This window comes from Mus pahari, chromosome 15 (assembly GCF_900095145.1).
Source record: "Mus pahari chromosome 15, PAHARI_EIJ_v1.1, whole genome shotgun sequence".
Classification (NCBI taxonomy): domain Eukaryota; kingdom Metazoa; phylum Chordata; class Mammalia; order Rodentia; family Muridae; genus Mus; species Mus pahari.
In genome coordinates this window covers 16,610,805-16,636,420 of record NC_034604.1, presented here as the reverse complement: position 1 = coordinate 16,636,420, position 25,616 = coordinate 16,610,805, and the positions used below count along the sequence as shown (strand labels likewise).

At 38.7% G+C, this 25,616-nt stretch overlaps 1 protein-coding gene across 6 annotated transcripts in view; it reads left to right on the top strand.

The window, feature by feature from the left end:
- Trappc8 (trafficking protein particle complex 8) overlaps positions 1-25,616 on the top strand; it is a 77,222-nt gene that overhangs the window by 14,926 nt on the left and 36,680 nt on the right. Inside the window, exons 3-14 of one of the 6 annotated variants that reach the window (XM_029546925.1) lie at positions 1,407-1,496; positions 1,943-2,117; positions 5,186-5,339; positions 8,556-8,592; positions 10,174-10,433; positions 11,235-11,350; positions 12,805-12,955; positions 14,356-14,456; positions 16,904-17,009; positions 21,950-21,970; positions 22,714-22,845; positions 24,707-24,931. In XM_029546925.1, the coding sequence (XP_029402785.1) occupies positions 1,407-1,496; positions 1,943-2,117; positions 5,186-5,339; positions 8,556-8,592; positions 10,174-10,433; positions 11,235-11,350; positions 12,805-12,955; positions 14,356-14,456; positions 16,904-17,009; positions 21,950-21,970; positions 22,714-22,845; positions 24,707-24,931 (1,568 nt within the window). Of the gene's footprint in view, positions 1-1,406; positions 1,497-1,942; positions 2,118-5,185; positions 5,340-8,555; positions 8,650-10,173; positions 10,434-11,234; positions 11,351-12,804; positions 12,956-14,355; positions 14,457-16,903; positions 17,010-21,949; positions 21,971-22,713; positions 22,846-24,706; positions 24,932-25,616 lie in introns of all 6 variants that reach the window. The other 5 variants (XM_029546922.1, XM_029546923.1, XM_029546921.1 and 2 more) reach the window with 5 other exon arrangements.

Below are 25,616 nucleotides of genomic sequence, written 5' to 3'. Positions count from 1 at the left end.
TGTGGTTGTGGTGACACAAATGATAGTCTATACAGTTAATCAAAGGTCAGACAGGGCTACATAACAAGATGCTATCTCAAAAAACAAAACAAGACAAGTAACAAAAAGCTTATTTGGTACCAGATGAGATAACAGTATTTGTTCAACATGTATAGTTTTTTTCTTCTACCTTTCTAGTCATTTTTACCTGGTCCTCCATCTTCCCTCTTGCAAGTGCTTGGATTACACACACACACACACACACACACACACACACGCACACAGACACCACTATGTCAGACTATCTGGCTTCACACCGCACCCTTTCTTTTTGCTTTCTATTTCTCTTTTACTCAGCTGTTTGAGACCTGACCTCACTTTATAGCCCAGGCTGATGTCAGGTTTGTTATCCTTCTGTTTCAGACTCTTGAGTACTGGGATTAGAGGCACGAACCACCATGTCTGACTAAGTTTAAGTATGTTCAAATTAAAAAAAAAAAATGAAATGTTAATTGCTGAAGAGTTGACTTAATTATAAAGTAATTATATTCTTGAAATTCTCTTTACAAGATTTTCGATGTGTTAGTGAGATGGTTCAGAGAGTGAAGGTGCTTTCTGCTGCAAACCTGACCACCTGAGTTCAGTTCCCAGAACCAACCTGAAAGTTGTCCTCTGACCTCCACGTGCATGCACACACATACACTCACACATACTCCCCACCACCACATACACACTCACTCACACACTCACACAGTATTGCTAATATGTAAAATTGGAAAAGGCTTGGTTGTAGTCAGGCTATAGGATCTTACCCATCCTGACATTTTGAGCCAGGTGATTCTTGGTGTGTGTGGAGCTGCTTTGCTCTGTGCACTCTTAGATGTCTTTGAGTTGCTGACCTTTTCCCCTTAGCACCAGTAGTCATGTCTCCTTCTGTTGTGACAATCAAAAATGCCTTCCAGTACTGTCCAGTTTTTCCTGAGGGGTGAAATCAACCTCATTGGAAAAAGTGCAAAGTGTGATCTCTTATGAACAGGCTCTGCTTGTGACCATGAGGTGACTGGTTCAGGGACTAAAGTTTAGTTCTCATTACTTTGATCTAGTAAGTCCATGGTTCTGGGATGCTGCACAGGCTCAGGAGTGACACTTCCCTTCTGTATACCTGAGTAGTTCCATTTATAAACGTACTTGCATGAATAACTTAAAACATAGATGTTATAGTATTCTATATATCTCTAAATATGTGAATGATTTGATGTATTTATATAACATTCTGCATCTACAAATGAGAGAAATTGTGCTTGCCTTGATATCAGATGTATCTTAAAGCACAGGGAGCAATACTTGTTTACTACTAGAAATTATTATCTTTCTTTTATAAGCTGATTCTGCTGAATTCTAACCATTTTGCATGTTGTTCATTTTAGCTACTACTCCATGGTTTGAGTCTTACAGAGAGACCTTTCTGCAGTCCATGCCAGCATCAGATCATGAGTTTCTGAATCACTATTTAGCATGTATCCTTTAAGTCATCTGGAAGCCAATAAAGACAAATTTTTCAAGAAGTTATTAAGAATGGAGAATTTTTTTTATTGGTAATGATATCATGTTCAAAATTATGTTACTTTTTTGGGGGGGTTTCTGATCTGGGTACTTGAAATATGTGTATGAATGTAGATTATGTGTGGTATATACTCAGGTAGGAGTGTAAGTGTATATGCTTGTGCACATGGAGGTTAGAGGAAGAGGCCCTCCCTTAGATGTTCAGGCTGGCCTGGAACTCACACTATAGTGCAGACACAGCCTTGAACTTGCAACTCTCTTGTCTCAGCCTCCTGAGTAGCTGGGATTAACAGGCTTGTGCCATGGGGCCTGGCCAGAAGATCTCTCCTAAAATTTATATTAATAAAGTAGTGTTTATCATCGAGAGATGTGATAATTTCCCTGACATTGTGGTTATAAGGTATGCTGGTGGCATCGTCTGGTGAAGCTGAGCCTATGGAACAGTTTTCAAAGTTGTCACAGGAACAGCATCGAATTCAGCACAACAATGATTATTCCTACCCTAAGTGGTTTATCCCAAATACACTTAAATATTACGTGCTTTTGCATGATGTAACTTCAGGAGATGAACAGAGGTAAGTATTTCTTTTAAATTTTTGTTCTATTTTTATTTATTTTATCTATATGAGTACATTGTAGCTGTCTTCAGACACACCAGAGGAGGGCATCAGATCCCATTACAGATGGTTGTGGTAATTGAACTCAGAACCTCTGGAAGAGCAGTCAGTGCTCTTAACCAATGAGCCATCTCTCCAACCCGTTTTATTTTTTTTAAAAAAGAGAATCACATCTTTCTGATTTTGTGTGTGTGTGTGTGTGTGTGTGTATACGCATGCATATGTTTCATAGCACACCTGTGGAGGTCAGAGGATATGTTGTGGGAGATGGTTCTCTTCCACCATGAGGGCCTGGTAATTGAACTTAGGTTGTTGGTGGCAAATGCTTTTACTTACTGAGCTGTCTTGCTGTTCCCTAAAATGAATTCTTGTAATATAAACATAAAAATAACTATGCTTTAGAGTTTACTTTGGCATTTGTTTCAAGGTATAGGTCAGGTTAAACTTGTTTCATACTATTCTTAATATCTGATTGCCACTTGGTTCTTGTAATTTATAATTCTTATTTTTGAACATAAATGTTCACTGGTTGAGATATTGGTAATGATGTAAGTAGTTGAGATTGAGTCCACATTCTAATGCACTCTAAGGCCAGTCTACCTTTGCACAGTAACTCTATCCTCTAGTTAATTTTCTATAAACTCAGAAGCAGAGCAGATACTTCTTATGGACTATTCATTTTTAGGATTAAAAAGACGTGTCTAAAAACCATTGGTATATGCAAAAAATAATGTGAGCTGGTTATTAAAATTACTTTGATTCAGTTGAACATGGTTTATCTCCTGTATTGAGTGGTTGTAATAAGGATGTTCAATTGACGGTCGAGAATTAGGCCAAGGAATCTTAATTTTTTGAATAATTTTGCTCTGTGTGTGTGTGTGTGTGTGTGTGTGCACATCACAGCATGCGTGCATGTAAGGTCAGGTAACACTTGAAAGGACCAGTTCTTCTTCTACCGTGTGGGTCTGAGGAGAGAAATCTCAGGTCTTCAGACTTGACAGCATGCCCATCTACAAGCCATCTGAATAGCCCAGATCCTAGGCTTTTAGCAGTATTATTATAAAGTGAGCAGGAATTTTACTTCAGTGTGTTTATATATAAGCATGTTTCTGTATTTTTTTTTTTTTTTGGTTTTTCGAGACAGGGTTTCTCTGTGTAGCCCTAGCTGTCCTGGAACTCACTCTGTAGACCAGGCTGGCCTCGAACTCAGAAATGCGCCTGCCTCTGCCTCCTGAGTGCTAGGATTAAAGGCGTGTGCCACCACGCCCGGCTGTTTCTGTATTTTTTTATCTACATTGTTTCATAACTTTTACTAACCGAGCCTTAATAAGATGCTATATGATTCTGTTGTTTGCTAGGATGATCATTTGTGAACTGTCAGCATTTGCCTATGAATAAGTCTTCATATTTTCTAGCTGTCAAGATAGCCAGTTGACTGAGAATAGCTATGTAAACTAGACTTGGGGCTAGATATGTATGTAGCTTAATGGTAGATCTTACCTTTCTTGAGGACCTGGGTTCAATATCCAGACTTGAAAGAATTAAAAAATTATAAATAATAAAGCAGATTGGACTTAATAGAATTTCATTTCTCAGTTGTACTCTTTGCTTCTTAGGTTGTCACATTTCAATTCATTTTCTCTACCAACAGCAAGCATGTGTGGTAGCTCCCTCCCTCTGTCCTTCTTCCCCGCCACCCTCCATCTTTCATGTAGCCTAAGCTGAATTCAAACTTGGTATGTAGCTGAAGATGGCATGCGGTTTTTTTTTTGTTTTTTGTTTTCAAAATATGGGAAGATTTTTTTTTTTTTTTTTTTTAATCTGAAAAGTAGCTCAAGGCTTCAGCTACTCTAACTTTTTTCAAGAATAGAGTGAGTCTTTGTAATGAGGGTTTCATTCACTTTGGTGTAGTTCTCTTTTCTTCCCTGTCCTATAAAAATTTTGATGTTATAATTTTCATTTATTTATAGTTTTAAAATGTTTTCAAGGGGCTGGAGAGATGGCTCAGCGATAAGAGCACTGACTGCTCTTCTGAAGGTCCTGAGTTCAGGTCCCAGAGGCCACATGGTGGCTCACAACCATCCATGAGATCTGACGCCCTCTTCTGGTGCGTCTGAAGACAGCTACAGTGTACTTATAATAATAAATCTTTAAAAAAATTTTTTTCAAATTATGTTTTCTGAAGATGAGTTCCAAAAGTTGACAGAAAGCTGCTGATCTGTATGTTTGAAGTAGCTCTTTGGAAATAGGCAGTTTCCACTAGAGCATGTGGAGGGCTCCTAGATGGTCTGTGCTGTAAAGAAACTAATTTTGCTTTCTGTAGTTCCCCCAAACTAATTTGGCCTTCAGAATTGCCTATGCAACAGATATGACTGTCTTGAAGGTAGGTTTAATTATCATGAGGTTTTGTTTACATTTTTATATTCTCTACATTTTCTGTTTTGTCTTTTTTGGGGGGGTATTCCTGAATTACTTGAAACATCTGTTCTTAGGGTTGGATTGATGCTCAGGGTTAAGACTACTGCCACCCTTGCAGAGGACTCATAGTCATGTCCCAGGACCTACATGGAAGCTTGTAACTGTTAATAATTCAGCCCCAAGGGATCTGATACCTTCTAGCCTCCTTGGGTTCTTGCATGCAGGTAGTACATATTAAATATATGCAGGCTTGCGTGCGCGCACATGCGCGCACGCATACACACACACACACACACACACACACATTTAAAGAAAACTAAATAAAATCTAATGTATGGACTGACTGGATGTTGCAGTGGTTAAAGTTTCTTGCTGTTAAGGATGGTGACTTGAGTTGAGTCTCCACTACCCATGAAGTAGAAGGAAAACCCCAGCTCCTGAGTGTTGTCCTCTGATACTCACACATGCAGTGTGGTATGTGTCCTTGACCTCCCATATAAATAGAAATGTAAAAGTAATATAAAGACAAGCAAAACATATAAGGTCTGCTAAGTTCTGTCTGAAGTTTGTCTAAGGTTATTACAAAGTTTTTTTGTTTGTTTCTTTAGAGCTGAATCAATTTATGAAGAAATGAAACAGAAATATGGAACTCAGGGTTGCTATTTACTTAAAATCAATTCTCGAGCACCAAATCGAGCATCAGATGAACAGATACCAGATCCGTGGAGTCAGTATCTCCAGAAAAATAGTATCCAAAACCAGGTACATCTAAAAGCCGAACCAAACCGCAAAAATTGTATTTAAATTTATTTCAAAAAGATATGACTGTAGATTTTTCTTTTTTGAGGGGTAGGTGGATACAAGGTCTTTATACCTGGCTGGCCTTAAACTCCCAAAGATCCATTTGTCTCTGCCTGTTGAGTGCTTGGATCAAAGGTGTCCGCCCCTAGCCTGTGAAATTGCTAGGTAACCCAGACTGTCTATTCCTATCTCTCAATCATCCTGCCTCCAAATGTTGACATTTTTCATATGCACTAGCATGAGTCTAGAAAATGTTTACTTATTAGTTTTGTAACTGAACATAGTAGGTTTTCAGAGCCAAAACAAGCACAGCCAAGACATACAGGAGGGGGAAGACATCTTACATGATACAGGCAATGCCAATGGGGAGTCGTTTTCAAAGCAGTGCCTCCCTTGATTTGAGGAAGCATGAGGATTTCATTTGGAGTCCATTCCTAACCTTTCTCTGTTGTATTTCTTCCCAAGCATGCTCAGTTTACATTCATAATTTAAAGAAACAGTGGATGTATTGTTGGACATGCTCAGTTCAGAGTCATGGAGCACATGTGAAAGGAAGGTTAAAGTGACAGATTGACATGTCTTTGGTCATGTTCAGCTTGCACCATAAACTTTTAGCTAAAAATAAAGGAAAGGGTGCTTTGAAGGGACATTGACATAAGAGCCTTACCCTAAAGGTACCTGCCTTGCTTCCTGGCTAACCAGTGCAAGTACTAATATGATTAGTTTTGATCCATCAGTATAATCTCTTAAATAAAGTGGTTCATTTTGAAAAGGGAATTACATGCTCTATTAGTTACCTTCTGTTCCTGTGGTAAACACCACGAAGAAAGGGTTTATTTGGGCTGGAGAGATTGCTCAGTGGTTAAGAGCACAGACTGATCTTCTGAAGGTCCTGAGTTCAAATCCCAGCAACCACATGGTGGCTCACAACCATCCGTAATGAGATCTGACTCCCTCTTGTGTGTCTGAAGACAGCTACAGTGTACTTAGATATAATAATAAATAAATCTTAAAAAAAAAAAAAAAAAAGAAAGGGTTTATTTTACCTTACAGTTTTTGAGAAATTAAGTCCATCACGGTGGGGAAGGTATGGAAGTAGGAGTCAGAGGCTGGCCTGGCAGTCAGAAAGCAGAAAGATCATTTTCCTTCTATACACAGGAATCAGAGAGCAAGCAAGAAGGGGTTTGAGGTTGTAAACCCTCAAAAGCTGCCCCAAGTGATATTTTTCCTCCAGCAAACGTCAGCCTCAGAAAGGTTCTAGAACTCAGCACCACTAAGTGTCCCAATACATGAACCTATGGGGAACATTCCTCATTCAAACCACAGCATATACTAAGACTTGAATTAGATTGGCCAGCCATAAAGAGATAAACATGTACTTAGGAGGCAGAGGCAGGTGGATTTCAATGAGTTCAAGGCTAGCCTGTTGTATATAGTGTACATAGTACACACCCCTCACTCCCTAAACCCCTCTCTCCCAAACTAACTAAGACTGCTCTTAGCCTGGTTTGTGTCATCTCCCTGCTGGGGTTGCCTTCTTACATTTCCACCGTGCTGTTCTCTGGCCACTTATGGAGCTCATACTTTCTAGTTGACTAGTGTTGGTTATTTGATAGTTGAAGTGGATAGTTGTAGAGTTTATTTATTTATTTTTCACAAAGTTAAGTAACACAGTGTGCTATTTGATAGAGTCAACACCAAGTCCTTTGGTTTATTTGGTTAGTAGAAATTTGACCTTTTTTTAGCTTGGCGGTGGTGGTACACACTTTAATCCCAGCACTCAGGAGGCAGAGACAGGTGGATGTCTTGAATTTGAAGTCAGCCTGAGCTGCAGGGAGAGTTCGAGGACAGACTGGTCTACACAGAAAAACCCTGTCTTGAAAATACAAACAATAGCAAAAGGATTTGACTTTTTGTTTAAAAGGAAGATTTTTCGAATAAATGGAAAATATATTTTGTGTAGCTACCCTACTTTATTTTCTCTTTATGTGATATTTAAAAATCATTTTAAAAGCTTATATAATTATTGATCAAATAGAAATGCTGATTAAAAATCATTTTATTTCCTTATTTTTCTGTCATGTAGATTTTTTTTAATCTAGACATAGTGTCTAATATTTTACTCATTTTAAAAATATTTATTGATTTGTTGATTTTTACTTATAATGTGAGTTTCTGCAGGCATTGGAAACCCTGGAATTGTAGCCAAGGGTGGTTAAGAACTATTGCTTTAGGTGTTAGGAACTGAACCGGGGTCCTCTATAAGAGCAGTAAGTGCTCTTAAACACTAAGCCACCTCTCTCTAACCCATACTGAAATAATGCTGGCTTTCTTTCATACTATGCTAGGGGGGAAGGAATGTTTAGACATAAATGAACCCAAATCAGCTGGCTATAGAGCAGCTTTTTTTTTTTTTTTTTAATGTTTATGTCATGTAGTAGTAGTGTTGAGGGATGGCCTGAGAGTTCAGTGCCTTTCTAGGACTGAGCACTGTGTTGGGTCTTTTCTTTTCTTTTCTTTTCTTTTCTTTTCTTTTCTTTTCTTTTCTTTTCTTTTCTTTTCTTTTTTCTTTTTTCTTTTTTCTTTTTTCTTTTCTTTTCTTTTTTCTTTTCTTTTGGTTTTTCNAGACAGGGTTTCTATGTATAGCCCTGGNTGTCCTGGAACTCACTNTGTAGACCAGGCTGGCCTCGAACTCAGAAATCCGCCTGCCTCTGCCTCCTGAGTGCTGGGATTAAAGGCATGCGCCACCATGCCCATCTGTGTTGGGTATTTTTTACAGCCCTTGAGTATATTCAGAATACACTCCTGCTAGCATTATGTTTATGACCTGGGAGATTTTAAAGTTATTCTTTTCTCCTGCTGCCTGACTCTGGCAAGCTTTTCCTTTGCCATTATTTTTTAGGATTCATGGGCATATTTATGTGCCTACATAAACATCTGCATGAATGTTGAGATGAATTTGAAATGGAGATCATTTAAATGCAGAAGAATTAGCATAGTTAACTGAGTATGAAAGGAATTAAAATACAGCATGACAGAATAGAGGGCCAGAAGAGAGTATTGCTTTATCAAGTCTATGAAGCCACATTCAGCAGGAGAATCATAGGTATTGGTGTACTTGGCAATATTTAAACATGATTAATTATATTGGTAATGCTTTGCATTTTGTTTTGCTAGGAATCATATGAAGATGGCCCTTGTACTATGACCTCCAGTAAGAATTCTGATAGTAACTTGCTTTCATTGGATGGACTAGATAACGAAGTCAAAGGTCTTGTTATGCTTTCTAAGTTCTTTTTTGGCTGAAAGTATTTATCGTTATTAAAGCACTCTTGTTACATGGTGATGGCACATGCCTTTAATCCTAGCACTCAGCAGGCAGAGGCAGGTGGGTCTCTGTAAAACCAGGCCAGCCTGGTCTATGGAGCGAGTTCCAGGACCGTCAGCGCTACCCAGAGAAACCCTGTCTCAAGCAAACAAACAAACATCCTTGACATATCCCCAGCCCCTTTTCTTTAAAAACTTAAAGAAGATTTATTGTAAGTTATATCTGTTTATGTGTCTGTGAATGCTAGTACCAGAGGAGGTCGTACACATGAGATCCACCTAGAGCTAGAGTTGTATACAGGTGTTCCTGAGCTGCCTGATGTGGATGCTGGGAACTGAACTCAAGTCCTCTGCAGGAGCAGTGTGTGCCCCTAACTACTGAGCCATCTGGCCAGCCCCCACTCTTTTTTTAAAATTTTAAGACAAGGATTTAACTAAGTTATCAGTCTCTGCTTTAAATTAAGGTTTTCTTGTCTCAGCTCCTTGAGTTTCTACTGCTTTTGCAGAGGACCTGACTTTGAATTTAAAATTCTTTCTGTGCTTCTCAAGTACTGGGAGGATAGCCATGTGCCAACATACCTGGTTCAAAAGTTAAGAGTTCTTTTACTCAGTCCTTTGAATTCTGGTTTTTGTTGTTGTGTTATAATAGTGGGTCATGAGGGCTACAGAGAGGACTCAGTGGTTTCTGCTCTTGCAGAGGACCCTGAGGTAGATCTCAGTACCCATGCCAGAACACTCACAACTTTGTAACTCCAGCTCCAGAGGGAGCCTAATGCCCTCTGTTAGCCTCCGTAAGCTTTATGTACATACAAACAAAAAGTAAAAATTAAAAAAATGGTCATTTTTAGTTCAATATCACATTAGAAAGAGAATAACAGTCAGCTTTCTCTTTTAGAAAGCCAGGAAAATGTGATATACAGCACAATATCCCAGGTTTATATGATTTAAAAAACTGTATTCCTGTATTTTTAAGCTGTAGTTTTGATAATGATAGCTCTAAAATTTGTTTTGTTGCTCTTATTGTGCAGTGCAGAGTGGCCTAGAACTCACTATTTGCTTATGACCTTGAAATCCATTTGTCTCGGCTTTCCAAGTGTTGGGATTGTAGGCCCGTGCCACCATGTGCAGCTGCTGTAATGGTCTATAGCTCACTTACATGTTAGCAACAATCTATTACATAAGACAGCCTGCTTCAGGAACACTCAAGCACCTTAGTTTAATTAAAAACTTTTATTACACATATTTACATGTGTGTGCGTGCACGCTCAGTGTCATGTATGTGGAGGCTAGTGAACAACTTGTAGTTCTCACCAGTTGAAACCTCTAATTTGGAATGGGAAAATGTTAATGGCATTTCATCTCAGTATACACAGAGAGAAGGGGATCATCATCTTTTCCTTTAATAGTATGGTAGTTTTGTTAGGTTTTCTGCTGCATTCTGAAAGTAAATGAGAGATTTGTTTTTCAGTAGATGGCCTACCAAATAACTTCAGAATTCATCCACTTCAAATAGACCAATGTGGTGACCCTCCTAACAATACTGATGGCTCAGATTATGCAAAGTCTGCTTCTTCAGTACACGAGACAAAGAAAGCAAGTGCTGGAGTGATTCGTGGTGCTTGTTTAACACTTACTGATCATGATAGAATCCGACAGTTTATACAAGAGTTTACATTCCGTGGCCTTTTGCCACACATAGAGAAAACAATTCGTCAGTTAAATGATCAGGTAAGACTTAAGTTTTTTTAGGTTATTAATCTTCAAGTTAAGTCAATGAGTTTAAGACTATTAAAAGTTTGATTTGTATTTAAAGTTTTGTTTTGATTTTTGTTTTTTGACAAACTATGAAAACTGACTGAAATTAATATCAGTGATGAAGTTCTCCTGAACCTTACCTAGATACACCAAGTTATTTTAATTTGGGATTTCTTTAGTTTATTGGACAGTTTATTTTTTTAAGATTTATTTATCAAATTTCATTTTATGTGTATAAATGTTTTGCCTGCATGTATGCATGTGTACCGTTTTCATACTTGGTGACCACAGAGGGCAGAAGAGGGCATTGGAGTCCTGGAACTGGAGTAACATAGTTCTTAGCCACCATGTGAGTGCAGGCAACTGAACTTTAGTCCTCTGTGAAAGCAGCAAGTGCTCTTAACCATTGAGCCATCTCTACAGCCTGTATTTATATTGGATACTAAACAAAACAAAACTGCTTCCAGTTTTGTTTTATATGTACCAGTGTTTTGCCTACATATATGCGTATGTATCGCATGTGTGCCTAGTCCCTCTCCCCAGAACTGGAGAGACAGTTGATTGTGAGCATCTATGTGGATGCTGAGAGCTGAACCAGATTCTTTGCAAGAACAACAAGTACTGTGAGCAACTGAGCCATTTCTGCAGTTCCTAAATATTTTTATAATTAGTTTTAATAAAATATTTGTTTACTCTATAAAGCTTAAAATTATTTGGTTTGTAGAAAATAATTTCAAGCCTTTATATTTGTCAACATGTTAATTTTTTTTCTAGCTAATATCAAGGAAAGGTTTGAGTCGATCTCTGTTTTCTGCCACTAAGAAATGGTTTAGTGGTAGTAAAGTTCCAGAAAAGAGCATTAATGAGCTGAAGAATACATCTGGGTTGTTGTGAGTAAAATATCACTATATTTAACTCTACTGTGTTTAACTTTGTCTAGTGTTTGAATATAAAAACAGTGACTGTCTTTTTAGTTTATTTTCATACTGGTCAAAACTCTGATACTTAAGAAAGATACTGTTTAAAATCTGACTTTTAAATTAATTTATTTTTTTATTTTTTGAAATGGAGTCTTGAGTGTAAGCCCAGGCTAGCTTGGAACTTGTAATGATCTTACATCAGCTCCCCATGTACTAGTGTTACAGGTGTGAACTGCTACCATTGGCTAAGAGGATATTTACAAAGAAACTCTTCAGCCAAAGTCGCACAGGTTCTCACCATTGCTCTTAGTTGTTCTCCCAGCTGAGACCCTTTTGCTGAAGACTCCACATGGTGTGATTACAGAACACTGAGAAAGTGAACTGACCAGGACAGTTTCCTCCTTGGTGGTTAGCTTTCATGATGCTAGAAGGTGATATATAAACTATTGGGGAAAAGCCATCAGTGGTCTTACTTGGCAGAGGACGTTGGATGTCACAGTGCCCACCTGCCAGGCCACATGTACTGGTACAGTAGCGACATGACAGTTACATGGGTAACCAATTGCTTTCCGGTTAGATTTGAGGCCTGCACAAGGAGTGAAGTCATGTCTGATATGGTAAATCTGTCAACAGTCCATGGCTAGAGTGGTGAAAGCAAAAACAAACAAAACTCAAATAATTCACAATGTCATTTTGTACCTGTTTACTTAAGAAGATGGAGTTAGATTAGTTGGATTGGATATTCAGTACTAGCTTTGGTGCATACTTTTTTTCCCCTGTAACTATCTTCAGACACACCAGATGAGGGCATCAGTTCACATTACAAGTGGTCGTGAGCCATCATGTGGTTGCTAGAAATTGAACTCAGGACCTCTGGAAGAACTGTCAGTGTTAACCACTGAGCCATCTCTCCAGCCCGTGGAACATGATTTTTTAAGGCAGCATCTTGTTGAACTGTCCATTGTTCTTCAGCTTGGTGCTCTCTTGCTTTAGGCTTCTAGGTACTGGTGCATTAGTCACCATACGGGTCTACTTGGTCTACTGTTCTAAAACAAAGAACAAGTTTAGCAAATTTTGTTTCTTATAAAATCTTGCTTTAATGGAAAATGGCTAGTCTATTTGAATTTAAACGTTTTTTTCAGAGTTGTATATAAGTAAGTTACCAGTATTAACCATTTATTTACTTTAAAACTTGTCCATGGGACAAATGCTTATCTGCAGTTGAGAAGTTTCCAGGACTATAAGATAAACATATTTATTAACTTTTGACTTCAAGTAGTTTTGAAAATTGATAATCTTTTTTGAAGATAGAACTTAAAAAATAGATAAAATTCATGTTCTGGGTAGTTGAACAACTTCCTCTGTATTTTATGGTGTGATGGTATGATGGGCTACAAATGATAAATTATTTCTTTATGTTCTAGGTACCCACCAGAAGCACCTGAGCTTCAGATCAGGAAGATGGCTGACTTGTGCTTTTTGGTGCAACATTATGATTTGGCTTACAGTTGTTATCACACTGCAAAGAAGGATTTTCTTAACGATCAAGCAATGCTTTATGCAGCAGGTGCCTTGGTTGGTACTGTTCGTTTGTTTGTTTATTTTGTGATGCTGGGAGTCAAGCTCAGGCCTCCTTGCTTGCTGAGCTGTATCCCTAAACCTTTGAAGCATTTTTAAAAATTAAAATTGACAGTCAACACTTGAGTGCATATGGGCTTCCTCTCCAGACAAGTGTCTCCCTTCGCTTCCTCTTTGTGCAGTTCTGGGCTCAGAGCAGCTTTACTTCCTCCTTCATCCTCTTAGAAGCTCCTCTTTATCTCAGCCCCTGATGGAGGAGACATTTGGTATTTAGATTGTATTCTCCAGCCATGCTAAGCTGTCCAACAGGGTGTGTAGGTCATCTTCTAAGTTACCAGTCCATAGTTTACTTGTGCTTTGTTTATGCAAATGAGTAGGTTTCAGGAGAACTGTTCCAAAGTGTTCTCTCATGCTTATTACTTTTATAGTAGCTTTTATGAACTGCAGGTATTTTCAGTTATGAACATATAATATTATAATAAATACACCTTATTTTTCAGTATTAAATTCTTCTCTTGTATAGCTGCTGCCTTTGCTTAGATAGTTTAAATACAATATCACATATAGATAAAAATAGGAAAAGTGTAGAGCCATATAGCATAGTTTTTTGTATGTAAAAACAGACTGAAAGCTGGGCAGTGGTGGCGTACGCCTTTAATCCCAGCACTCAGGAGGCAGAGGCAGGCAGATTTCTGAGTTCGAGGCCAGCCTGGTCTACAAAGTGAGTTCCAGGACAGCCAGGGCTATACAGAGAAACCCTGTCTCGAAAAACCAGACTGAAATATGGTGGTATTCTAATAAAATTATTGCTTAAGTTGGGCAGTGATGGCACACATCTTTAACCCCATTACTAAGGAAGCAGAGGTGGGTAGATCTCTGAGTTCAAGGACAGCCTGCTCTATAGAGAAAATTCCAGAACAGCCTGGACATGGAAAAACCCTGTCTCAAATCAAAACAAAACAAAATTGCTTAAGACATTCTCTTCTACTGATGCCACAGTCATTTTGGTTTATATAAATATATGTTGATGTCTGTACAACAAATCTTTTAGGATTACCTTGTTGTGGATATGTCAGGGTACACTTTTAAATCCTATAGGACTCTGTGTGCTTAATTTTCTTAAAGATAGGGTCTCTGTGTAGCCTACCTAACCTAAACTTACTGTGTAGACCAGGCTAGCCTCAGACTTACAGGGATTAGCCTGCCTCCACCTCCCAAATGCTGGGATTAAAGGTGTGGGCCTTCACACCCCGCAAAGTCCAGAATTTTAAGTCAAAACAAATTATGATTTTGAGTATACATTAAACCTCAATTTATACATATGTGCTCTGAGATCTCCAGTCTTTGACTCAATATGAGAATGTTTCTCCTGAAATCATGGTGTTTCTCCCCTTTAGGAAATGGCAGCCGTGTCAGCCTTTCTTCAACCAGGAGCTCCTAGGCCATACCCTGCTCATTACATGGACACAGCGATCCAGACATACAGGGATATCTGCAAGTATGGCTATAATATTGTATTTTGCCCATTTTGAGACCCATTTGGTATTTATAAGTAGTTGTTTGCTTTTCATGCCTTAGGTTCTCAATTGATTTAGAGACAAGCTGAAGAGAAAATAGTACTTCTCAGTTCTTAGCTGGGCTGTATTTGTGGATATATGTAGTAAAGTTCTGTATTACATTGGGAAACATGTTTGTTCTGTGACATTTATTTTACCTTCAGAAATCAGCCATTTTGAATTTTTTATTGTTAATTAGGCAGGAGCACAAAGAGAGAAGTAATCCAGACTCAGAGAAAATGAGAAGTAGAGTGCTGTTAGAACTCTTACAGAGAAGGAGACTATCAGCCAGGCCAGATGTGTTAGGATAGGCTCTGGTTTGTATTCATTAGGTAGGTGTTCGTGCAGTGTGCCTAGGTTCTAGAGCTGCCACAGAGACATTTCTAGAGTTGTGCGTTACAGGAATATGTTTTCTCTCTAGGTTTGCTGGTAAAGGCCAATGGGAAAGGAGACAAGAATTCAAAGTATGGAAAGTATTAGGGGGATAGATTTAGAAAGGCTTGGAGATAAATTTGTTAGGAGCCTTAACTGTCAATTCTTCCTAAGCTGAAGTTAAGACTTAGGTTGTAGTAAATGAAAATTGCTACATATTTGAATAGATCTTCATCTTATTTCTCTGTGTAGGGCTTCATATTTGTGTAGATCCTCATCATTGTTTCTCTGTGTAGCCCTGGCTGTCCTAGAACTCACTCTGTAGACCAGGCTGGCCCCGAATTTAAAAACAATACCCCTGTCTCTGCCTCCCAAGTGCTGGGATTAAAGGCGTACACCACCACTGCCTGCCATCATCAGACTTCTTTTTAATGGTGCTAGATTGAACCCAGAACTGTGCCAACTGAGTTACATGCCTAGCTCCCTGATGTTTCTGTTGTAGAATGGATTCATTAGAAGACATAAAAAAATCATTTTGATCCCTCTATTGTTCATATAGTGGTAGTAGTAATAGCAATGCTTAAAATGAAACAGTACCCATAGGACTGGCAAGATACTGGTGGGTAGAGATGGTTAGTGCCAAATCTGACAACTTGAGTTGATCCCTGGGACCCACATGACAGAAGAGAGAATTGACTCCTAAAAGTTGTCCAGTCCTCCACATGAATGCTGTAATGAAAGTGCATTTGTGCCTCCACATGGGAATGCACACAAATAAATATAAAAATATAATACAAATAAAAATGTAATAATTTGTTAAAATCAACAGTTTATAGAATTTAGGAACCAAGCCTTATATGACTAACTATACCTGTCGTGAATATTAGAGGTTTATCTTTGTGTTCACTAAGGCAGATTTAGGTATTCAGGAATACCTGTTTGAAAATGTAATTTATGGAAAGTATGACATCAAAGCATTTGTTTGTTTTAGGGAGTGTGGGTCTTATGTAATTCAGGCTGGATTAAATTTGCTATGTAGCCAAGAGTTATCTTAAGTTCCTGATTCTCTGTTTCCATTTCTGGAGTTCTAGACTCAAATGTGTAAGCGTACTTTTTCTTTTAAAACACAGGGTCTCACCGTGTATCCCAGGCTGGCATGGAACTCACCATGTAGACCAAGTTGATCTACTCACAGATGCACCTACCTCTGCCTTCCATATTCTGGTGTGTGGTATTATGTCCAACCTACAATACTTGTTGAGAGTGATACCATCCCCTCCAACATTTTTAATTTTTTTATGTGTGTTTACGTGGATATGGACATCCAACATGATATGCATATGGAAGTCAAGGACAACTTGATGAGAGTTTGTTCTTTCCTTCCAAGATTATAGGTGCATATCACTAAAAATGTGCAGCCTTGCATTATGGTTCTTACTTTAAAATTGTCTGATGATAAGACATGTTGGGCTGTGCCTGTAGCTTATCATTTGCCAGGCTCCCAGTTTGATCCCTAGCACCTCTAAAAAGAATAAGGATATGAGCTTTACTTTTTTTTAAAAAAGTAGGTAGAAAACAACAGACTTCTCTTCCAAAATCTTAATCATTTTATTGAATTTGAGAACATTGACAGAGAAGGAGCAAATTGGAAGCTACCAGAAGGAGATGAGGAAAGGATAGCCTTGCCTTTTGAGTTAGGGTCCAAAAGAGCAGGCAGGTTCAATTGTGGATATTGACGAGCAGCTGTATGAGTGTGGAGCTAGGCAGGTACAGGATAAGTTCTTAGAGAAAGTGAGACTCTTCTATTGGAGCAAGCATGCATAGGACTTTTGTATATCCAAAAAAGGGCTAGAAAGAAGAAAAGGGAGCAGGTTTAGCTGTGAATATCAGGCTACCACAAGACAGACTTCTTGCTCAAAATCTGCTAGTGGCCTGTGACTGCATTGTAACTTCGATGTGCTAAAGAATTACTCTGATGCTGATTATTTTTCCTTGTTTGGTTTTTTTTTTTTTTTAGGAATATGGTGTTGGCTGAAAGATGTGTGTTGCTTAGTGCTGAAATTTTAAAAAGTCAAAGCAAGTACTCAGAGGCTGCAGCTCTTCTAATACGATTGACAAGTGAGGTACTGGACTGTGTAGTGCTTGATTTCATTAGTTTCTAAGGAGGGGCTTTCTTAGGATTTAAACACTGCTAGTTAATTGTTAACTTCATTTTAAAGTTTTGGGTTTTTTGTTTTTGTTTTCTTTGGGGGGTACTCTATTTTTATTTATTTTTCTTGATTTTTTGGTGGTAGGAGGAACTTGACAGTTTTTATAGTTTATGCATCTGAGTTCTGAGGACTTCAGTCATAGTACCACATTCAGCTACTATGTCTTCTATAGTTTGAATCTATTTATTGAAAATTATGTTTCAATTTTTATTTAATGTATGTTTATGAGTATTTTGTCAACGTGAATGTCTTTGCTTCATATGTGTGCTTGTTGCTCACAGAGGTCAGAAAGTGTCAGATTCCTTGAAACTGGAGTTAGTGGATGGTTGTGAGCCTCAGTGTGGGTGCTGGAAACTGAGCACTGGGTCTTTGCAAGGGCAGCCAGTGCTCTTAACTACTGAGCCATCTTTACAGCCCTAATTGAGTTTATTTTGTTTCTGTAGTCTCAGTCTACCTTTCATTATTAACGACTGTGTATATGGCATCTTGTTTGATATAAGTTCTATGCTGTGTACAACTAAGTCTTGCATGCATTTCAATTTACTATAAATTAGTGCTTAAAAATGCTAGAGCAGTGAGGTGGTGAGTGGGTGGAGGAACACCCTTATAGAGGCAAAGGGGAGAGGGGATGGGATGGGGGGCTTGTGGAGGGAAAACCGGGAAGGGGGATATCATTTGAAATGTAAATGAATAAAATGATTAATAGAACACAACACACACACACACAAATCTCAAAAAAAAAACAACAAAAAACCAAAACCCAAAAAACATTGAGAGTGTTTAGTGTCTGCCTTTACCTTGTAACCATTTAAAGAAAACCAGTAAGCTTTCAAAATGCATCCAAAGTAGGTAAATCTAAAAGATGGCTAACCACACTAGTCTACTTTGGATGAACCCAAGGCATCTTAAAATAACATATCAAAAAAATTCAAATTTGTTACTCGATACTTTTGTGTCACGTTATCGACAGTTGGCTCTCCTTGCTCAGGATGAAGAGGTTCGCAATGCTTGAGGTACTTCTGTGTTCATCTGTCCTGTCATGGGATGGACTAGATGTTGGTAATGGGCCGGGTATAATCCTTAATTCTCTGACACATACTTTGATTCCTATCTCAAAGGTATCCGAAAGCCCACTACTTTCTTTTTAATTTGGCACTACTGTTGTGTGTGGTAAATAGTGCCACTCCCTAGTGACTTACGCATTCAGATATCAGCCTGTGGTGGCTGTTCGTATTCAGACCACCACATCGAGTCAGACATGAGCTATTTAGTCATACTGAATAAGGCTTCTTGAAGTATATTCATACTCTCCTTCAAAAGCAAATCTGATCATGACTTTGAGTGGTATGTTGTGTTTTTCAACCTAGGGTTATCAGTGAATATACAAAGAATTTCTGATCCAAGAATTTTTTTTTCTCCCTTGCTTAAATGTGTTTGCCTTTCTACTCCCATATATAAATATGATTTGTCATTTTTTGCTTTAGGGCATGAGTAGGAACAGATTCTAGTAACTTTTCCCAGAATTATGAATTTGCAATGATCTTCCCTCTCTATCCCACCTTCTTTGCCCCTCCTGTGTTTGAGATTGAATTCAGGGCCTCACATATGCCAGGCAAGTTCTGTCCTACTAAACTACATATTCAGCCTCCTATTTAAGTGTATTTTCTATTATATATATTTTTGTGTTTGGCATGTGTATGGAGGTCAGAGGACAAGCTTGTAGAGTCATTCATTCAACCTTTAAGTGGGTTCTGGGGAATAAGCTGAGGTTATCAGAGTTTGGTGTTTTTAATCTTTGAAGTGATGTCACCAAACCCCTGTTTGCAATAACTTGATGGTAAAGATTTGAGAGTCATAGTATGTTTGAAGCCAGTAGTCTGCCTAATTTTATTTCAGCTTATTTAATTCATGATGTGGACTTACGATCTTTCTTGAATCACTTAGTCCTATGAGGGCTAAATTTGAGAATGCTGAGTTTATTTTGTGAGTTTAATTGAGTTATTGGGAAAGCTTTACAGATTTTTAGAAAACATCCTTTAAGTAGGATATCCAGGATTAGTACCTATACGAGTTTTCCTGTTTAATGAAATTGAATGAGAGAGGGGGGGGGAGGGGGGGGGGGAGGGAGGGAGGGAGGGAGGGGAGGGGAGGGGAGGGGAGAGATGAGAGAGAGATAGGTTTATATGTTCACAGAGGCCAGACTTTTTGGACTCCCCTGGAGCTTGAGTTCCAGGCAGTTGTGAGCTTCCCGACATGGATGCTGGGAACTGTACTAGGGTTCTCTGTAAGAGGTCTTAACTGCTAAGCCATCTCTCTAGCTTCAGAAACCAGACTTTTCTTTTTTTCATTTTTCTCATTTAATTTATTTTATATCCCAATATCAGCCACCCCTTTCCTCCCAGTAACTCCTTACTCAGATCCTTCCCCCATCTTCCACTTCTCCTCTGAGAAGAGGGACTCCCTCCCCCAGGTATCACTGCTGCTGGCTCACCAAGTCACTGCAGGACTAGACACATCCTCTCCCACTGAAGCCAGACAAGGTAGCCTACTTAGGGATACCAGATCCATAGGCAGACAACAGGTTCAGGGACAGCCTCCACTCTAGTTACTGTGGGACCTGCATGAAGATCAAGCTGCACTTCTGCTACATATGCAAAGGGGTAGAGGGTCAGGGTCTGGCCCATGATCACTCTTTGGTTAATGTTTCAATCTCTGGGAGACCCTAGGGATTCAGGTTAGGTGACTCTGTTGGTCTTCATGTGGAGTCCCTGTCCTCTTTGGGTTCCTCAATCTTTCTCCCCTCTTTCACAAGACTCCCCAAGTTCCATCTAATGCTTGGCTGTAGGTCTCTGCATGGGTGGAGCCTCTTGAAGAATCATTATGCTAAGCTCCTATCTGCAAGCTTAACAGAGCATCATTAATAGCATCACAGGTTCTTGCCCAGGGGGGTGGGTCTCAATTTAGGTTGGTTGACCATTTCCTCTGTCTCTCCTTTATCTCTGTACATCTTGTATGTAGTACACATTTTGAGTCAAGTTTGTGGGTGGGGGCTAGAGAGATGGCTCATTGGTTAAGAGCACAGCCACATGGTGGCTCACAACCATCTGTAATGGGATCTGATGCCCTCTTCTGGTGTGTCTGAAGACAGCTACAATGTACTCGTGTGTGTATATATATAAAATAAATAAATCTTTAAAAAAAACTGGGCAGTGGTGGCACACGCCTTTAATCCCAGCACTTGGGAGGCAGTGACAGGCGGATTTCTTTGTTCGAGGCCAGCCTGGTCTACAGAGTGAGTTCCAGGACAGCCAGGGCTACACAAAGAAACCCTGTCTTTAAAAAAACCACACACACACACACACACACACACACACACACACACAGAGATCTTTAAAAAAAAAGTTTGTGAGTGGGTTGCTGTGCTCATGCCTCCACTGAGAGTCCTGCCTAGGTATAGGAGGTGGCCACTTCAGGATCCATATTCCCCACTGCTCCCTCAAAGTCTACTGTCCTTTGATTGAGAGTATTTATTCGTAATATTTTTGGCAGCAATTTGTCTGCAATTATTAGAATTTGAGATTACATAATTTTCATTAATTTGTCTTTACTTCCAGAAATTTATGTAATAGAAAAATCTGAGTAATTACTGAGGTTTTCTTTCTTTCTCCTTTTTCTTTTTCTTTTTCTTTTTCTTTTTCTTTTTCTTTTTCTTTTTCTTTTTCTTTTTCTTTTTCTTTTTCTTTTTCTTTTTCTTTTTCTTTTCCTTTTCCTTTTCCTTTTCCTTTTCCTTTTCCTTTTCCTTTTCCTTTTTCTTTTTCTTTTTCTTTTTCTTTTTCTTTTTCTTTTTCTTTTTCTTTTTCTTTTCCTTTTTCTTTTCCTTTTTCTTTTTCTTTTTCTTTTTCTTTTCCTTTTCCTTTTCCTTTTCCTTTTCTTTTTCTTTTTCTTCTTTTTCTTTTTCTTTTTCTTTTTCTTTTTCTTTTTCTTTTTCTTTTTCTTTTTCTTTTTCTTTTTCTTTTTCTTTTTCTTTTTCTTTTTCTTCTTTTTCTTCTTTTTGATTTTTCGAGACAGGGTTTCTCTTTGCCCCTGACTGTCCTGGAACTCACTTTGTAGACCAGACTGGCGTTGAACTCAGAAATCCACCTGCCTCTGCCTCTGAAGTGCTGGGATTAAAGGTGTGCTCCACCACTGCCTGGCTCTTTTTTTTTTTTTTTTAAATGACTAAGTGTATTGACATGCAAAAGACGAGGTGGGAGGGCTGTGGGTTTGAGACCAGCCAGGGCTGTATAGAATTATAGATCAGCCTTAAGCTACAGAGTGAGCTTAGTGGTGGAACACTTGCTTAGGTTCAGTTCCCAGTACCATATAGACATGCACACAGAAATTATAAATACACTTATTGCATCTTTTTATAGTAGCAAAAAACTAACATGTGATTAATTGGTGACTATAATTTAATGAAGTTTTTGCATATTAGAATATATATAAAAAAGCAAGATATTGAGTATACTACCATTTGTATATAAAAATGTACATGTTTGTTTGTTTTCATATGTGCATGTTAGTCATATAAGCACTCATGTATATGGAAAGAAAAACTGAAAAGGCAGCACCAAACTGGAACAGTCCTCTGCAAATGAACAGCTTGGCTTGGCAAAGATGCTTGCTTTTTTGGTAGCTACTCTAAATAAATAAATAAATAAATATGAGGGCATGGAATGTCTCTTAAGGCTTTAAGACTGTTACAAAGATAATTTATAATAGCGGTCTGCTTGATGTAAGTAATTTGTTGAAATAATTGCATTTAAAAGTCAATGTTTTCTGTTTTTAACTTTCCCTGGGGAAAATAATGGCAGCAGAACACATGGAAGGGCCTGGTAAGTTCAGCTTGAGGCTGAGGACCTAGAGAAAGTTGGGGAAAAGTTGTTGATTCTTAATCAGCAAACTTCATCACTTTCTCCCTTATCTCTGAAGCGATGGCTTACCAGGAGGGGAGGCAGAGAGGATGAGTGGTTACAGCTCCTGGGCGGGCAGGGTCAGGAAGGTGGGAACTGCTTGCATTGCAATTCTCCTGCCCTGATTTACAAAGAGCCTGTGAAGAAATTGAAGGTTCCTTTAAGCAAATGTTCTTTAAAAAGTCATAAATTAGCTTACATCATAGTGTACATAATCTAACCTGTATTCTTTGGGGAGAGGTGTGCATTAAATATGCTACTAGTCGCCAGATAATATTCAGGAGAAACTAAGTTGATAGAATTATTTTTCTGTTTTGTGTTTTTGAGTTCATCTTTAGTTAGAATGTCTGTATCCAACTCTCAGTTTCATTCTGCTGCCCACTTGTAATTGCTCTGAGGGACTGCAGTTCTTCAGAGATTTACTACATAATGCACATCATAATTGGCCATTTGGATTTTATTAAAAGGAACAAAAAAGGTCATTTGGGGGGGGGTCTTTTAAAATACATTGTGTACTGCTTGGAGGAAGAACTGAGATTAGTTTCACTTTCATCTCTGCCCTCTTCTGTTCTAAGGGACATATTGGCTCTGTCATATGCTAGGAAAGAAAAGCTCTTTTGCTTTCACTTTTGGTGCTAACTGTTCTTTCTTTTGTACATCCACAGGATTCTGATCTCCGAAGTGCCCTTCTTTTGGAACAGGCTGCACATTGCTTCATAAACATGAAGAGTCCCATGGTTAGAAAATACGCATTTCATATGATCCTGGCAGGCCACCGTTTTAGTAAAGCAGGGCAGGTAAGCATATTGTGTTTAAAAGGTTGTTGTATCCATCCGGAAAGATACTCAGCAGTTATGAGCTGCTCCAGAGAACCTGAGCTGGGATCCCAGCACCCACATTGAGTTCTTCACATCTGCCTGTAACTCTCAATTGTAGGGATCTGATATCCTTTCCTGGACTACCAGGGTGCCCGCACTTGCCTGGGAATACAACCCCACCTGTGTATACATAATTACAAGTAAAACCAAACCTTTTTTAAAAGTTTTTTTTTCATTTTCATCATTTATTTGTATTTTTTTTTAAGATTTATTTATTTATTTCATGCATGTGAATAATACACTGTCGCTGTTTTCAGACACACCAGAAGGATCCCTATTACAGATGGTTGTGAGCCACCATGTGGCTGCTGGGAATTGAACTCAGGACGTCTGGAAGAGCAGTCAGTTCTCTTAACCGCTGAGCCATCTCTCTAGCCCTGTATTCCTCTTTTTAATTTTTTAAGAAAATGTATGTGCATTGATGTTTCGCCTGCACATATATCTGTGTGAGGATATCAGATCCTGGTGTTACAGACAGTTGTGAGCTGTTGTGCAGTTGCTAGGAATTGAACCCAGGTCATCTGGAATGGCAGTCAGTATCCTTAACCACTGAGCCATCTCTCCATCCCCCCTTATTTTTGGTTTTTCAAGACAGGGCTTCTCTGTGTAGCCCTGGCTATTCTGGAACTCACTTTGTAGACCAGGCTGGCTTCTAACTTACAGAGATCCACCTGCCTCTGCCTCCTAAGTAGTGGGATTCTTGTCACACTTTTTTGTTTGTTTGTTTGTTTGTTTCTGTATGTGTGCACGTGTGTACTCATTTTTGTGTATGCTCATGTGTGAAGTCAGACTAATTACAATCACGGTTGTCTTCCTTCTACAAAGCGACTCCTCCAAATCTAACTCTAGTTGTCAGGTTTGCTGGCAAGCCTTTACCATCTGAAAACTCTTGCCTGCTCTCACCAACTTGCCAACTTTTTATGGTTTAACTCTAAAAGTTGAAATAAATTTTACTTTCCAGAAATATGTCGGTAAAAAAAAAACCCCATGAGATTTGGGTTTAGATATATACAGGCTTAAATCTTGATATGTAAAGTTTGAATTTGGTTACCTGACTTTTCTGTGACTCAGGTTTTCATTTATTGTTATTAGTGTTGTGTGTGTGAGGTAACATGGTGTTGTGGTATTGTATGCCTCTGGGAGTCAGAGGACAACTCTTTGGAGTCAGTTTTCCCCTGTCACTTATGGGGTTCAGGGATCGAACTCAGACCATTAGGCCTGCATGCATATGTCTCTTCCTTGAGCCATCTCACTGGCCCCTCTGTCTCTCTTTAGTATAGGAGCCCACATCCTGTAGGTTTGTACCCCTATATTCAGGATGAATCTTCCCTCCTCAGCTAAATCCTCTGGACTCTTTCATGACACTCTCAGAGATGTGTTTCCATAGTGAGTCTAAATCCAATTAGATTGGTACTAACAATCAACTGTTAGACCTCACCTGTTCACAGAAAGAATTTGAAATAAATAAAGCCAAATTGAGCAATGAATATTTTTCTTAGAAGCTGATCTCAGAGAAATAAGGGGCAGGTGTCAGAACAGACAAACACATGCACACTCATACTGTAGATGACCGAGGAGACCTAACCTATGGTTCTACATAGAGTTGTGTGATGGTGAGATCATCCTACTTGTTAGGTTCATTTTCTTTATCACATTCTCTTTTAGTGGATGAGCCAGTTTCTTATTTATATTTGCGTATGTCTCTGCATGTAGTTGTGCTTATTTTCTTCCAGTTCAAGGCACATTTAAACTACAATACGTTTCATTTATTTTCTTACAGAAAAAACATGCTTTGCGCTGCTATTGTCAAGCCATGCAAGTTTACAAAGGAAAGGGCTGGTCTCTGGCAGAGGATCACATCAACTTCACCATTGGACGCCAGTCCTATACTCTGAGGCAGCTAGACAATGCTGTTTCTGCTTTTAGACACATTTTAATCAATGAAAGCAAACAGTCTGCTGCTCAGCAAGGAGCCTTCCTCAGAGAATATCTTTATGTTTATAAGGTAAATACTTCTCTCTAGGAATAAACATTTAAACTTTTTTCTATTATTATTTTCAGGAAAAAAACATGCTTACTACTGGCCTGAGAATATAATAAAATGGCTTTATTGCAGAGTATGTATCTACCTGTCATAAAAAAGTTGTCGAAAGTTTCTTGGTTATAGATCTGTACTCCATGACCCTTACACAGTTTTTAAAAGAGAATTTTAATATTTCAGTAAACATTGTTTTGTAGCTTTTCTTTTACTTTTTTAAAAAAAATATTTTTAATTAAAATAGAATTATATTATTTTCCTCCTTTTTTTTGAATCCCTCCCATACCCCCTCATCTCAAATTGATTCTCTTTTTTCTTTGATTATTTTTAAATTTAAATTTAATTTATTTACTTATTTAATCATTTGGGTGTTTTGCTTATGTGTCTGTGTTTTACCTGATACCTGATACCTACAGAGGCCATAAGAGTTGTTGAATTCCCTGGGACTGAAGAGACAGATAGTTGTGAGCCGTCAGTGCTGGGAATTAAACTGTAGTGCTCTGGAAGAGCAGCCAGTGCTCTTTGCTACTGAGCTTTCTCTCCAGCCTCTTTTCTCCTCCCAGCACTTGGGAGGCAGAGGCAGGCGGATTTCTGAGTTCGAGGCCAGCCTGGTCTACAAAGTGAGTTCCAGGACAGCCAGGGCTACACAGAG